General features: G+C 38.9%; 1 protein-coding gene across 3 annotated transcripts in view; it reads left to right on the top strand.

The window, feature by feature from the left end:
* The window catches only part of MED13 (mediator complex subunit 13), a 59,165-nt gene extending 42,929 nt beyond the window's left edge, over window positions 1-16,236 (top strand). For all 3 annotated transcript variants that reach the window (XM_083806281.1, XM_083806283.1, XM_083806282.1), the window contains 15 exons: window positions 650-1,566; window positions 2,979-3,146; window positions 4,183-4,406; window positions 4,929-5,118; window positions 5,336-5,801; window positions 6,485-6,704; window positions 7,331-7,522; window positions 7,673-7,896; window positions 8,325-8,467; window positions 8,686-8,844; window positions 8,928-9,113; window positions 9,300-9,448; window positions 9,676-9,849; window positions 11,379-11,479; window positions 12,123-16,236. In XM_083806281.1, the coding sequence (XP_083662407.1) occupies window positions 650-1,566; window positions 2,979-3,146; window positions 4,183-4,406; window positions 4,929-5,118; window positions 5,336-5,801; window positions 6,485-6,704; window positions 7,331-7,522; window positions 7,673-7,896; window positions 8,325-8,467; window positions 8,686-8,844; window positions 8,928-9,113; window positions 9,300-9,448; window positions 9,676-9,849; window positions 11,379-11,479; window positions 12,123-12,255 (3,646 nt within the window). In that variant the 3' untranslated portion in view covers window positions 12,256-16,236. The remainder of the gene's footprint in view (window positions 1-649; window positions 1,567-2,978; window positions 3,147-4,182; window positions 4,407-4,928; window positions 5,119-5,335; window positions 5,802-6,484; window positions 6,705-7,330; window positions 7,523-7,672; window positions 7,897-8,324; window positions 8,468-8,685; window positions 8,845-8,927; window positions 9,114-9,299; window positions 9,449-9,675; window positions 9,850-11,378; window positions 11,480-12,122) is intronic.
* Window positions 16,237-16,250: the final 14 nt, after the last annotated feature.

The raw sequence follows: 16,250 nt of genomic DNA, 5'->3' as shown, positions 1-16,250 counted from the left end.
TGCCTTGTAGCAGTATTACAGGAAGCATTTCTTTAATCTGTGTTTGGTAGTGATGGTTTTGCTGGCAGTTCTTGAAGAAAATATTTATTCCTCCTCCTCTTCTGCATTAGTAGCTTTTATAGACAGATTAGGCAACAAGGAGGCTGTGTATTTATTGATAACGTTGCATTGTTTTTGATTTTGTTGTAAATACTGATGTTGCTTCTATTAGGGTCATTCATAAGCAATGTGTTCCCAGGTCTCATCAGCCTTACTGATCTTTGGACATATTCAGCTGCATAGGAAAAAAAAAGTTAAATATTTCCAGGTGATACCTCACGTGTCTAGCTGAATCTGCTATTGGTAGAATCCATACATCCATGGAATTTGTAACTTACACTGTTCACATTTTTTTCCTGGAAACTTTGTGGAAAGGAAGAAGGGAATGATTCTTTGACAGGACTGTCAAAGGGGAATCCTGCAAAGTCATTTAGAGCAAATGCTTTTGAAGTTCCTTAGGGAATGAAAATCTTGCCGTAGATTATGAAAGACTAGTTCAAAAAAGCAAATTTTAATTAGGAAGACCCTTATTTAGCAATTTGAGATTTACGTGATGTATTGGTTTTGAAGTTTATTTAAATAATTTTCTTCTTCTTATGGCTCCTATCAGCGATGGAAGCACTATGGATCAAGAGTACGGCCCTGCATACACACCACAGACTCATACTCCGTTTGGGATGCCACCAAGTAGCGCACCACCCAGCAACAGTGGAGCTGGAATTCTCCCTTCTCCTTCCACCCCTCGTTTCCCAACTCCTAGAACACCAAGGACTCCTCGGACACCTCGTGGAGCTGGTGGACCGGCAAGTGCACAGGGTTCAGTCAAGTACGAGAACTCTGATTTATACTCACCAGCTTCCACACCATCAACATGTAGACCGCTTAATTCTGTTGAACCTGCAACTGTGCCTTCCATTCCAGAGGCACACAGTCTTTATGTGAATCTCATCCTTTCGGAGTCTGTAATGAATCTCTTCAAAGACTGTAACTTTGACAGCTGCTGCATATGCGTTTGCAATATGAACATCAAAGGTGCTGATGTTGGAGTTTACATTCCCGATCCAACGCAAGAGGCCCAGTATAGGTGTACCTGTGGTTTCAGTGCTGTTATGAATAGAAAATTTGGCAACAGTTCTGGACTGTTTCTTGAAGATGAATTGGATATTTTAGGACGTAATACAGAGTGTGGCAAGGAAGCAGAAAAACGCTTTGAAGCTCTCAGAGCTACTTCTGTTGAACATGGCAGTGGAGGACTGAAAGAACCTGAGAAACTGCCTGATGAGTTAATACTGTTGCTGCAAGATCAATGCACCAACTTGTTCTCACCATTTGGAGCAGCAGATCAAGATCCTATCCCCAAAGTCAGTGCAGTTAGCAACCTGGTACGTGTAGAAGAAAGGGATTGTTGCAATGACTGCTACTTAGCCTTGGAACATGGACGCCAGTTCATGGACAATATGTCAGGAGGAAAAGTTGATGAAGCACTTGTGAAAACGACTTGCTTGCACCACTGGTCAAAAAGAAATGGTAAATATTGAAAACAGCTTATTTGCTGCTCTTCTACATCTGGATTTTTATTTTTCTAAAATGTTTTTCCTTTCCAAATACTGGATGCTTAAAACTGTTTTCCCACCTGCGTGCTCGCATAACCTTCTACTTTAACAGTGTTCAAAATAACAATTCTTTTTACCTTCTGTGGTGGTACCGTACAGCAAGAAGAGTGTAGACCTTGACCACCATCGACTGTACAATTCTAACAGGTTGGAAGTGTAATGTAAGACCACGGTAACGGTTCGCGATGCTTTTCCTAGACTTATTCTTTTAAAGCAGCTTTTGGTGACTGCATCCACAGAGGTTCTGTGGAATGAGTGCATGTAGAAAGTGTAGGTGGTTCAAACGGTGACTGTACTGTGAAAGGCTACTGTGGTAGAATTCAACAAGATGTATGATTCAGTTGGCTTCTGCCCCCTTCGTTAAGAGGGGGTGATAGTTTAATAGGGTGTGTGGTAAATGTGCTTGATTCTGGCTTTCGCTGTGTGTTGGATCTGCCAGAGATTCCTGGAGTTTTCTTTCTAGGCCTTGACTAATGATTTACTGTCTCACGGTACACTCCTGCCTGCGTATATTTGCATATCTACCTCTTCTCTCAGTAGCAGTCTTTTCAAGTAGCAGCTATAGGTGGGTAAACAGTAAAGCATGGAACTTTGATAAGTTAACTGCAGTTAATAGTCATTAGTGAGGCTGAAGAAGATGAGCAAAGCGAGGCTTCTGTGTATTGATGGGGCTGTAAATTTAAAAGCCCAGGCTCTGGATAAATCAATGTTTACAGGTACACAGGAGAAGACTGGGTATTACTGTGACCTTGATGCGTAGGATAAAAAGATGCGAAAATGCTTTTCAGAAGAAGGCAAAGAAACTATAGCCCTGACAAATTTTGTGTCAGTTTTTGATTCTTAAACACTGTGCATTAAATGGCATAGTGGTGGGAAGCTGATGAAATGGACTGCGAGTGTTTGAGGCTTCTCTTGACTTGTCTGAAGTGAGCACTGGGTGGCAGTCTGCCTAAACTTCATTTATATGGAGGGGAGCACTCTGCAGTTTAAAACTTAAACAACTTGACTATTTTTTTGTGACTTAGACTAAGAAATAGAAATATTAAGATGTTAAGGCTTTCGCAGGAAGTAACTCTACAGATGAAAAATGTTTTTTTGTTGGTTTCTTTGTTTTTTAACTGGTTAGGAGGGGGAGGGGGAGAACTCTAAATCTGTGTGCTTAACTTTTTCTATCTCTGCCTTTGGATGGCCTGCATGAACGGCATGTACATTTTGGAAGAAGGTGACTTATTTAAAAGCAAGGTAGTTTAGGATCAGGGTTGTTTGTGGAAGGCTTTATTTTATCCTATTGTTGTGGCAGGCCTTGACAACTTTTTATCCTTTCAGTTTTGGATGTGAGCATGCAGTGTTCCCAGGACATCCTGCGCATGCTCCTCTCGCTCCAGCCAGTTCTTCAGGATGCAATTCAGAAGAAGCGAACAGTCCGATCTTGGGGTGTGCAAGGCCCTCTCACGTGGCAACAGTTTCACAAAATGGCTGGCAGAGGCTCTTACGGTAAACTTCTGTGTAGACTCTTGTCTGTTAATCTCTGCTTGATCTGGCCACCAAACCTCAGCGTCTGGATGCTGTTCAGCCTATTGGCATTCTAAACAGCATTTGGACGTTTCTTTAAAATAACAAGAGCCGTTAGGGGAGAATTCTTTTCTTTACAGAAGCAGAATATTCTAAAAACATTGAATGAGTCAAAAGTATCTGTGTTTAAAATTGACAATTGCACTGTTTATATACACCTGACGCTTATCGTAGTGAAGGACTGAATTTTCAAAAATGGATTTTGTGCTTAAATATAGAGCAATTACTAAATATTAGCTTTGAAATGCTTGAAAAAGTGTGCTTTATTGATCAGTAGCTTCAAAATTATGTTGAAGATTTGAGATCATGCAGTGTGTTGCGTGTATCATACATACTTGGAGTAGCCAACACATGATGCATGTTTACAGATAGAAGGTAAATTTTGTGCACTCAGCTTAAGGTTTAAACTCTGACTTCATTAGCATATGTGAGATTGTTTCATTTGCCAACATATGAAAGAGTCACCTTTCACCAGCAGGTATTTGTAGCTAATACTTAGAACATCCTAATTATACGTTTAAGATGCATATAAATGCATGTTCTTGAGAGTTTTCCTTCTGTGGTCATTCCTGTATCTGCTTAGACTATTTACATTTCTTCCCCCTCTTTTTTGATCACTGATCCCTTAGATTCTGTGGGGAATGCTTCCTGGATGGTGAAGATCTGTTCCTGATTGTATAGTGGTAAACATAATAAACAACTGCGTAACTTCTTCTTTAGGCCCTGAAACATTTCAGATGAGAATACTTAGCTGATTTTTTTTCTCAGAGCATTGGATTGTGCATGCATGCTTTTCATTTGTATTTGTTAAAAGGAGAACTATTCCATTTATAATCAGTGCTGCTTCCTCTTAGATGCTGGGAATGCTAGTGTTTCTTCTTTTCATGTTTTCTAGAAGCAGGTTGTTATTTTTAAGCTTCCTGCTTAATATATTGGAAAATCTATCTTGCTTTTCCAGGAACTGATGAGTCCCCAGAACCACTGCCAATCCCAACATTTTTGTTGGGATACGATTATGATTTTCTGGTGCTGTCTCCATTTGCGTTGCCGTATTGGGAGAGGCTGATGTTGGAACCTTATGGATCTCAGAGAGATGTTGCTTATGTTGTGGTGTGCCCTGAGAATGAGGCTCTGCTAAATGGAGCAAAAAGCTTCTTTAGGGATCTGACTGCAATATACGAGGTACATTATTTATGGCAGTTAGCAGTGAAATAGATTTTTGAAAAACTGTTTCTAATACGTACTCATAACTATTTATCAGGCTTGTCTCCAGTGATATAAGTGCTTGCGTGGAATGCTATATCAGCTGCTGGAAAGGATTTTAGGAATGGGTACTTGGAAGATAAGGGTTGTTCACACTGCTCATCATTCCTTCTAGTAGTACCTGTTTTGAGTCTGTCTGATAAAACGCCACTCAGTGGTAAAGCGGAGTATTACTACTTCAATTCTTTTAGTTTCCTAATGAATTAATTAAACGCACGTATTGCTTGGATTGTGATTAGGATTAGAGTGGATGATCTATCCATCTGTTTTTCTTGCATTTAGGAAAACCTGAAAATCACTATATAGTATTTCATACTTGTGTAGTTTTCTAGAATTAAAATGTTTCTTTGGAATGTCATGAGTCTTTCTCTCTCCATCCTCCTTTGATTGATGTGTTTTACTTTAACTCCTTACCTTGCATCTTATATTTTGCCTTTGCAGTCATGCAGACTGGGTCAGCATAGGCCTATCTGTAAATTACTGCCTGATGGAATCATGCGAGTTGGACCTACTGCTTCAAAGAAACTTTCTGAGAAGTTGGTCACAGAATGGTTCTCACAGACAGCTAATGCCAACAATGAAGCATTTTCCAAACTGAAATTATACGCCCAAGTTTGCAGATATGAACTAGGTATGGATTACTTTTTTTCAGTGCTTCTTACTTTGTATACTTGCCACCTGTTCCATTCCAGCAGAAGAGAAATGTTTGTATTTATTCATTGAGTCTTACTGTTTGTTGCAGTTTTCTGGTTTTAAGCTTGTGGAAAAAAGTAAACCAGAAAAAACATATGTTTAGGTATGTGCTCATAATAAACAGTATCAAATGTACACTTTTTTTCTGGTTTTAGGTCCTTATCTTGCTTCTCAGCCTCTGGACAATTCTTTACTTTCCCAAACAAATCTGATCCCTCCCCCAAGCCAGCCAGCCTCTGCTCTGCCCCCAGTGACAGCTAATGCTGGAAATCCCAACACTCCATCGTCTGCTCCTGGAGCTCCCACCAGTAGTACTATGACAGCAACATCAACTAGTGCCATGTCTTCTGCAGCTACTACAGCTAATTCAACTTTGACGACCACTGCCACGTCATCCTCTTCTGCTAATATAGGCAGTGGGATACCAACAAACAAGCCTTCTTCATTTCCACCTTTTAGCAGTATGAACAATACCACTTCTGCTTCCCTGCCTGCTCAGGCTGCAACAGTCCAAAATGGGCAAACAGGAGGACAGCAGCAACAGCCGACACTTCAAGCAGCAGGGATGTCTGCAGATACTACTTCAGCACCTGCACAGCCCCATCCAGAGGTTTCTGAAAGGTAATGGAACTGCATGGTCAGGCCCTCTTAGGTTAAAAAAGTAAACCAAAGCAAAACACAAACCCCTCAGCTCAACAAATGTGTGCATATTAATGCACTCTAGTTCCCTCAATAACAAACAATTTATTTTCTAATCACCAAGTTGCTTTTTAGGGAGAATGCAAGCTCATTCATGGTAGAGTTTAACTTTTTGACACACATCCTATCTGCAGTTCTAATTGTATCTCGGTGTTTGCTGTGGTACAAAAATAAACTTTTTTTCTTTTATCTCTCTAAAGAGAAAAAGTTCACCAAACTACCCACCTCTGTATTTTAAAGTGAGGTGGAAGGAGAAATAGGTATCTGGCATCATCTTGAAATTCTACTTTGTTATTGAAGTCATAGTTTCTCAGTAAGAAGTGCCTTTACTACTGATGTTGTAGGTGTTTTTGTTCCCCAGTTGAACCAATAGAACTATGTGCTGATGAGCATCTGTAATAAAGAAGGCTAAAGAAAAGACAAGTGATATTGAGTTGTTGACAAGCTAACAAACAAAATTGAAATAAAAATGCTATTTCTTACACCACAGTTAACTCAAAGGTCTTACAGATTAATGTTTGATTTGAGCGTAGTTTTAATGTAAGTAAAAATAAATAATTACAAAGCTCACAGTCTTGTAATGGGTTTCAAAATTTCATTTCCAGCACTATGGATCGAGATAAAGTTGGAGTCCCTACAGATGGAGATTCACACGCTATCACCTATCCACCTGCAATTGTAGTTTACATAGTTGATCCTTTTACGTATGAAAAAAAGGATGAGAACAGTAGCTCGTCTAGCTTGTGGACGCTTGGACTTCTGCGCTGCTTTTTAGAGATGGTTCAGGTTCTTCCTCCCAACATCAAGAATATAATTTCTGTGCAGGTGAGCCAACATTTATAGAAACATGCTGAACAAAGTACCTCCTTTGGTTTTAGCTGTATTTTGGAGGTGATAATTCCCTCAAGGTGAAAGTTTTGTTTGCTCTGTAAACATTGCTTAGAGTTCTGCAGCTGTTAAATTATTGGTTTTAGAGAAGTTTGGGTGTTACTAGTCAAAGCCAAATCCTGTGGTAGTTTCCGAACTCATCAGTCTTATCTCAGAGGAATGCACTGGCCCACTCAAGTAATGAGTGAAGTATGGGAAAACTGCTTTGTCCCATCACCAAAATCTGCTGCCAGCGTAACCATGCTGGGCTTCAGACCGGGACTTCTTTGTGATAAGTATCCAACTGTAATGCTATCAGCAGCAAAACTAATAATCAGAGGGCATCTTTCTGGAGGGCTCACTAAGGTTATCTTCTAACCAAATTATTTTCTTTTCTGAAGAAAAGATCAATGAGCATAATTACCTGAAGTCCCATATAGCTTTGGAAGAAGCTATAACACAAGATATCAAAGAACCAGAGAAATGACCGTAAACTGACATTCTGAAAGCAACATACCCAAATACTATCTCAAAAAAAGTAATAATGAAACACTAATTTTATTTCCCTGTGTATTTTGTTCTAGATTGTCCCATGTCAGTACCTTCTGCAGCCCGTGAAACATGAAGACCGGCAGATTTATACTCAACATTTAAAATCTTTGGCATTTTCAGCATTTACTCAGTGTCGGAGACCTCTTCCAACTTCCACCAATGTGAAAACGTTAACTGGCTTTGGTCCAGGTTTAGCCATGGAAACTGCTCTTAAGAGCCCTGATGTGAGTATTCTCAAGACTAATGTGATTCTGTAACTATGCGAATCAGAGAAACGTCTGTTTGTTTTATCAGCAGTGTCTTTCACATTAAATAACCAGAGTTAAGAATAATCGCTTCTTGAAAGTTCATTTTCTGTTCTGTCATCTTTATAGAGACCTGAGTGTATTCGACTCTACACCCCTCCTTTTATATTGGCTCCTGTAAAAGACAAGCAAACAGAACTAGGAGAAACTTTTGGAGAAGCTGGCCAGAAGTATAACGTACTCTTTGTAGGCTACTGTTTGTCTCATGATCAAAGATGGCTTCTTGCATCCTGTACAGATCTCTATGGAGAACAGCTAGAGACTTGCATAATTAATATTGATGTACCAAACAGGTAAGAACGAGTTCCTAATTTTTAGCATGTATATCCTCTTTATTTCCCCCAAAGAATTGTTTTATTTATTATAATGTAAGAATAACTCTGACTTATGTAGACTCACCATATTCCAAAATTAAAACAGATAATTTCAGTATTATGTGTATATTGTTTAAATTTCTAGAATGCTGTTTAGTTTCCTGAGAGCTTTTGTATGTGTTTCCCTGCTACACCCCCCCTTCCGGTTTCTTGATGTCAGTGTTAGAATGTGATTGATTAAAAACAAACCAACCTCCTTTTTTGAATTTGCAGTAGCAGTTAATGTGCTACAATATTAACATTATTGTTTCCTGCTAATGTTCAGGTTACTACAAGCAAGTTCCAAAGGCAGCTAGAGAAACTTCTTGTCAATGGGTTCTAATTTTATCTTTTTTCTTAAATTCTAGAGCTCGCAGGAAAAAGGGCTCTGCCCGCAGACTTGGTCTTCAGAAACTCTGGGAATGGTGCTTAGGACTTGTACAGATGAGCTCTTTGCCTTGGAGAGTTGTAATAGGACGTTTAGGAAGAATAGGACATGGGGAATTGAAAGGTAACGTTAGCGTTTTAGAGTCTAAAATTCTATATGGAGTTTTAATTTTAAATAATATAGTGTCTGTCCTTGCTTCTAGAAGAAAACCTATATAACTTTAGAGTTCCTTTGTACACCTAACACATGTGAACTTTGTACCACACAGTGTTTTATGTAAAATATGTATTCTGCAGTAAACACTGTTCTTCTAGACAGACTTATGTTCTTTTTATCATCAGATTGGAGTTGTTTGCTGAGTCGCCGAAATCTTCAGTCCCTCAGTAAGAGACTAAAAGACATGTGCAGAATGTGTGGCATCTCTGCTGCAGACTCTCCCAGCATTCTCAGTGCTTGTTTGGTGGCAATGGAACCACAGGGGTCCTTCATCATAATGCCAGGTATTTGAGAAACTATATTTTGGAGAGGGAACTCACAGTTAATTCTTGCAAAACTAAGGAAATGCTTGACTTGTCTTCCAAAGATTCTGTATCGACTGGCTCTGTATTTGGACGCAGCACCACTTTAAATATGCAGACATCTCAGCTGAACACCCCACAGGACACGTCGTGCACTCATATACTTGTGTTTCCCACATCTGCTTCTGTGCAAGTAGCATCGTCAACTTATACCACTGAAAACTTGGATCTGGCCTTCAACACAAACAATGGTTAGTAGATTGGATTTATTCTTACCTTAAAAACAAACCAAAACTCTCATCACTCCCCCTATAATAAGACTGTTTATTCTACTGAACCGCAGGATTTATGTGGAAAATCACTTGATTTCACAATGTGCTGTCATATCCCATAGGTAGGGAAATTGTAGAAATTGACTGTTCTTGTTCTTTTTCAAGATGGAGCAGATGGAATGGGGATCTTTGACTTGTTAGACACTGGAGATGATCTCGATCCTGATATTATAAATATACTTCCTGCATCCCCTACTGGATCCCCTGTACATTCTCCAGGGTCCCACTACCCCCATGGAGGTGATATGGGCAAGGTAAGAGTAAATAGTGTGTATATGGTTTCTGTTCATTTGTTTTCTTGCATCTGCTCATGTCCTCTGTAGAACGGAAGGTTCCTCGGAAATGTTTTGAATTAACTGGCTAGTGGATTGCCTGCAAAATTTGTGTAATGCCTGGATGTTTCAAAATGCGTTGTGATTTGAAAGCGACAGATAATTTCTGTTTTGTGCTCTCTAATATTAAACTGTTGCTTGTTTTGTAGGGTCAAGGTACAGATCGATTGCTTTCAACGGAATCTCATGATGAAGTAACAAATATACTGCAACAGCCATTGGCCCTCGGTTATTTTGTGTCAACTGCCAAAGCAGGTCCATTGCCTGACTGGTTTTGGTCAGCATGTCCTCAAGCACAAAATCAGTGTCCCTTGTTTCTTAAGGTACGGAAAGCTCGTCAGGCTGCACAGCCATCTTTGTGGGCAGTCTGTCACACAAGCTATTGTGCAATGTGCAGGGATCTGAGTTGTGAGAACTGTTATGCTTAAAGAGTTGGTGCATAGCTTCTGGAATATGTCTGGTTTTGTTTCAAGAGAGGTTGGGTTTCAAATTTTTGAGCTTTAGCTTTTTATATTCACTTTTTCAAAAGGAAGAAAAATGATTAGTGGAAGGTAGCAAGTAGTCTGAAGGATTCTGCTTTTCTGACGGTTTCTTCAGAGTAGTCTGACACCTTTTTCTTACTTGCTGGCTCTGTGCTACAGTGTTTTGTAAGGATAGGTGTCCTGTTCTGTTTCTAGACAGACTTCTGGTTAATGTTTGACCCCTTTGGGGGACCGGTGGTGGAGGGAAGTAATGTAATAAAGTAATATCTCTTTACACTGGGGGGGGAGGGAAATCTGTTTAGCTTTTATGCTCTGTGCAGTGCATAGTTTTCCCATGCTGGCTGACTCCAAGTGATATTCATTGTCCCATCTGTCTGGATATTGTCTGATCTTTTTATGGCACCATCAAGAACCACTTGTCACATTCAAGGCTATACATTAGTATACAGAGAAACTTTGTGTATTAATGTTATTCACTTTTGTCTTAACAAAGCCTAGTATTAAAGATGCTAATTTATCTAATGATACTGATATGTCATCTTTAGCCTTGTTTGGGTCTGGCTTAGCAGTTCTTCTTGGCCTAAGCACAGCTGTGGTTTTGCTATAAGGTGTGGTCTTACGGAAAGCAAGTGGACTTGTAAATACATGGACATATTGGAATGAGTCCAGAGGAAGGCCACAAAGATGATCAAAGGGCTGGAGCACCTCTCCTATGACGAGAAGCTGAGGGAGTTGGGGTTCTTCACCCTGCAGGAGAGAGGGCTCTGGGGAGACCTTATAGCAGCCTTCCAGTACCTAAAGGGGGCTACAGGAAAGCTGGGGAGGGACCCTGTGTCAGGAGTGATAGGATGAGGGGTAGTGGTTTTAAACTAAAAAAGGGTAGATTTAGATTAGATATTTGAAATAAGTTTACTCTGAGGGTGTTGAGGCACTGGAACAGGTTGCCCAGACAACTTGTGGATGCCCCATCCCTGGAAGGGTTTAAGGCCATTTTGGATGGGGCTTTGAGCAACCTGGTCTAGTGGAAGGTGGAATTAGATGACCTTTAAGGTCCCTTCCAACCCAAACCATTCTATGATTCTATAAAGGCTGTGTATTAATAGGAATCTTATGACGCTTGAGTTGTCTTTTTAATAATTACTTAATGTAGGCAAAGGCATCTTAAAACAACTTCTTAAAAGCACAATGCTAATAGCGTAATACAACTTAGGAGAGAGAAGTCCTGCACTTGCTGACTGCATAAAGCTAAGATTTATTTTAGCTAGTGTGTCAGAGAATGGAAGGTGGTTGCAAGATGTGGGTCAGTGGTACAAAGGGAAGAAAGTAGTTTAATCAGACGCTAACTGCTAACATCTTTCTTCCTTTCTTAGGCCTCTTTGCACCTCCATGTGCCTTCAGTGCAATCAGACGAGCTACTCCACAGTAAACACTCCCATCCACTTGATTCTAATCAAACTTCTGATGTGCTCAGGTATTTATGATTGATCACTTGCAAAAATATCGTGCATTTCATCTTTAATATTGCTGCAATAGGTCTACATATTTGTTTTTCTTGCTGTTGCTTCTTTGTGCTGCTGATGTCCTCAGTACGTCACAAACACAATATAAACTGCTGTGCTTTGAGTGATTAAAAGATGGCTTTACCACAGCACAGTGCAGTTAAATACAAAGATCACTAAGCCCTTCTTTAATTGAAGTTGATTACAACTGAAAATATTTGAAAAACAGTGAATTCATCAAAACCAGAAGATAGTGTATAAATGAGTGGAAGATGGTTATACTTAAACCAGAATTTTGTATGGGTTGTGGGAATACTGAAATGCTGAAGTACAAGAGTGTAGATAGTCATGTAAACATAGGACACTGAAAAAAGATTCCTTTGTGTTTTTAATACGTGAACCTCAACATTAATGAGCATCAACAATTAAAATGACTGTTTTCTACTGAAATAAACTTCAGCTTTGATGTGCTTGTAATATTTCTGAAAGCATGTTATTTCAGAATGTTGGGAAGCATACATGCCTAATACCAAAGAAACTGTATTATATTAGGACTGTAAAATACTGGGGAGGAAAAAATCTGTTGGCTTAATGGAAGCTTGTTTTGCTTTTCAGGTTTGTTCTGGAACAGTACAATGCACTCTCCTGGCTAACCTGTGATCCTGCAACCCAGGACAGACGGTCATGTCTCCCAATTCATTTTGTGGTGCTGAATCAGTTGTATAACTTTATCATGAATATGCTGTGATCTTCATCTGAATTTTGCAAGACAAAAATGAGGAAAAGGGATATTTCACTGCAGGACTAAGTTAAAATTCTTCTCAGTGCAAGTTGTTTGTGGTGGGGTATGAATCTTGTTACTTCCAGCAAATATTGTTTTGACTTGTGAGAGGGGTACCTATTTACCCTGCTGTCTTTGAGTCACTGACTATGGGGGACGCTTTAGAATGATGATCAGAAAGTGTATTATAACATTTTTAGTAGCAGAATTAACCATTTTCCCCAGTCACAGTATTTGTGAAGAGTAATGAGCCATAGTACCCAGTCATGGTTAATGAATATTAAAAGCATGGAGATGAGAAGAAACACGAGGAACAATAAGTTTCAACCTATGGCTTCAGAACATCAAGATGTTCTTGTATTGGATTATAGTACCTAGTATTCAAAAATGCCTGCATCTCTTATTTATTGTAAGTTTTTAAATGTATAAATTGTCTTATATTTCTTAACCTCTTTTATAAAAATTTTCCTAGAAGGTTTATACTGCCTTCTTGCTTTAAAGCAATTGGTCTAAAATATATGTAATCGTCTTAATTAAAAGTTGCAGTAGGTTGCTTTTAGAGTATTATTTTTTTGTAAGGGGGTGGGGTGGGGACAGTAAATTTGTATTGTCTTGATGTACAGTTTAATGGGGATAGAGGGGTTAATGTCCATACCATTGTGTGTGGGGGATTTACAGCTAAGCTGTAGTTGCAGAGTACATGTACAGTAATGAAGTTCACTGTGTTTATATAAATTGAAAAGGTACCGGGTCTTACAGCATTTTATATCACACCTTTACAGAGTAACAATGGCAATATATAAGTGATATTGTAGGTGGTTTAACTTGTAGTGAGAATAAAATGAATAAACTCTTCAATTGAAGTTTGTGTTATGGTTCAGGGCTGTGGCTAGATTCTCAGATCTATTTCCAGTGTACAAGTTTTATTATTACAAGAATATCTATTGTGCATTGTTGTTACCTAGATATTCTTGGCACTGTGGTGGCTGCATTAGTTTCTTTCACTTGTGATAAAACACCAAATTTGAAGCAGAACACACAGAAAAATCTTTTTACCCAAAGTCTTCTGTAAGGCTGAAATTTAGCCCAGCTCTAGCCATTTTACAAATGCAAAAATAGTCAATCTTGACTTTAAGATTGGTGTGTGTTTAACTAAAATGTGGTGTATATAGATTCTCAGTGAATTCTGGTATTCAGATTTTATTCCACTAGTAAAAAAATAAATAAAAAATCACACAAAAAAACTAAACAAAGATAAAAGGAAAAAAAAAAAAACAACCAAACACAAAACCCTGAACACGTTCATGTATCTTTGGCACTGTGGTGAAGGTACCAGGTATCAGTGTATATGGCCTTCCCTGTAACCCCTTTTCAGACTGGGGCATGTGCCAAGGAGGCTTAGCCCTCCCTAAGGAAGGGACTGACAAATCACAAGGCTTTGGTAAACCTCTCCTCCTGTTTAGTCACCATTTTTTCCTCAGCAGCTTCCTTCCTTTCTCCTAGCACATGCCAAATGTCTGATGCTGCTCTAAAATAGCCCCTACGGGTGCTGAAGAGCAACTGCATATGCTTTTCCTTGGTTCCTCATCTTCTGACTGCCAGATTTAAAAACTTAACTCCTGCAGTGCTCGTGTGAGCCTGTTAGAAAAACCCGTGTCCTGGGTCTTAACACTGACCATCTAGCTGGTTTCAGCCTTTTAAAGGAGCAAGTTTTAAGATCCATTCATGCACCCACTGTTAATCCTCTACAAGGAAGAAATCACTTGCATTTACAAAACGTACTGTGTTAATGAAAATTATGGTTTTGTAAATGCAAAATACCTGCCTGAGAATTTTTCTTATGAACAGTCTCCTTGAATCTTGTATATACGATATTAGCAACCTTTTTGTTTTTGTATAAAGAAGTTGTACAATTGGTGATGAAAGTTTTCAGTCATTTCTTCAAAATAACATGAGTGCAATCAGCAGTGAGCATATTTTGATAAATAGAGTTAATAACTGGGTCTGACCATTACTTTAGCCTCATAATGATAATGCACCGTAGATTAAGCAGCACATTTTTTGTCTTACTGAAGGTGTTTTTTTCCTCATTTGGCTGAGATTTTTGAAGTGGAAAAGTGCTCCTAAAACTGGAATTTTCAGAGCATATGTCCTAGATTTTTTTTTTTTAAGTTCTGTTGCTTAAGTGGCCATTTTTAACCCTGGCTCAGTTAGCCAAGTTCCAAGGGCTGGGTTTTGGTGTGGCTTTTTTTTGTGTTCACAAAGGTAAGTGAATCAGCTGCCTGAACGTTGATATAACTGTATTCTGTTATCTGGACCACAGCCTTCCCTGTGAAACTCTCCAACTGTGAAAGCTGTCAGTTTCCCATGTGCGGTCACCCCGTCCCCTTCCCTCTTATCTCTTCCCCTGCAGTTAAAGTAAATTATAAGTAAATTAAAATATTGCAACCACTAAAAAATATTAGGAGGGCCATTTCTGCAGTGATAGTTACAGCCGGCAATGTGCGTATCAAAATTGCCAGCACCATGGAACCAACTACTACATTGGGTATGCATTTTTGTTAGTTACTTTCATTTAACTGTTTTAAGTGCACCTAGTTGCTGGTTTATAAGTAAAATTGCCACAAGCCAATAACTTGGGTGTTTTAGCAAGTACGGTCTTAAAGATTTGAAAGCTACATCTCTGGCTTCTCAAAGTGGTCTTGCAAGAAAATGTTGTTCCTGGCAGTGCTCTGTCAAGTAGCTGTGGAACTTTAACTCCTTTTTGTCTGTCCACAAAGTTATTTTTTTTGTTGTTTTCCAATTAAAAATATGTTTTTTAATGTGGCTATATTGTACTTAAGCCATTTAGTCACCTTTGGCTTGCTATTACTTGAATTAGATTTCTGAGAGCACTGTGCTAGAGCAGCAGACCACCACTTGTACTTGCAAACAACCCTTACATTTTAAAGTAGCTCTAACACTTAGATCTTTCTAACATTTCCTGAAATAATTAAAAATGAATTTATATTTAAATCCTCAGCTATGTTCTTACTTAGCTGTCAGTATGGCGCAGATTATTGTATTTCTATATTTACCTCCAATGGTAATTTTAACTTCATGTGTCTATGAAGACTAGCAGATGTCTTTAATCAAGCACTATTTGTTAATACTGTAATATCAAAATATTATCTTGCATTATTTTAAAGCTTTCAGAAAGAGTAAAATGTTTTTAAAATGCTATTGCACCATATAATTTGCTGCACAACAGTATGGCACAGCATATCAGTCTGTTTTAATAGTAATGCTGCATAAACAATGTTTCGATCTGGGTTTCTTTTGAGAGTTTTTCTCAATTAGGTGACATGTCTGACATTACTGTCTCAACAACCTCCAACTGGGAAGGTGTTTTTTTTTTTTTAACTAATTAAAGGACCCAGGACTATGCTTCATACTTTTTTTAATTACTGTTATCGTTGTCGTTATTGTTTGTGGGTGTACTTTCCATTTTCAGTGGCGTAGAGCTAAATTTACAGTAGAACTGGATTTGGGACCTGCCACACTCCTCAGGGTCACGGTTTCAGGCCGTTGTGCTCCAGCGTTGAGGTTTTTCGGAGCGAACTGGACGTGAGGGCCGGGCGCCAACCTGGGAGCCATGTCACCTTCACCGCCCCCCTCACAACACCCGGGGCGCGCCAAGGGGAGGGTTGTCTTCTATTTTTATTTTTTTTATTTTTTTTTTTAATTTACGTTCTCTCACAGCCGTGACATTTAATGGTCCAAGCCGTCGTATTTATCATGACAAAATAAAAGTGACTAAGGAACAAACACTATTGCTGCCGAATGCCATAAACACTGAGTTGTACAAATTGTGATTGAGGAAATGAGAAGAAAAAAAAAAAGGTTTATACTTTTTAAAAAAAAAGTCAAAAAAAAAAATCCAATGGAATAAATTATTCATGAAGCCTTCATTGCGGTGTCTC

Source organism: Anser anser, assembly GCF_964211835.1.
Source record: "Anser anser genome assembly, chromosome: 20".
Taxonomy (NCBI): Eukaryota; Metazoa; Chordata; class Aves; order Anseriformes; family Anatidae; genus Anser; species Anser anser.
This window is presented reverse-complemented; position numbering and strand designations above follow the sequence as displayed.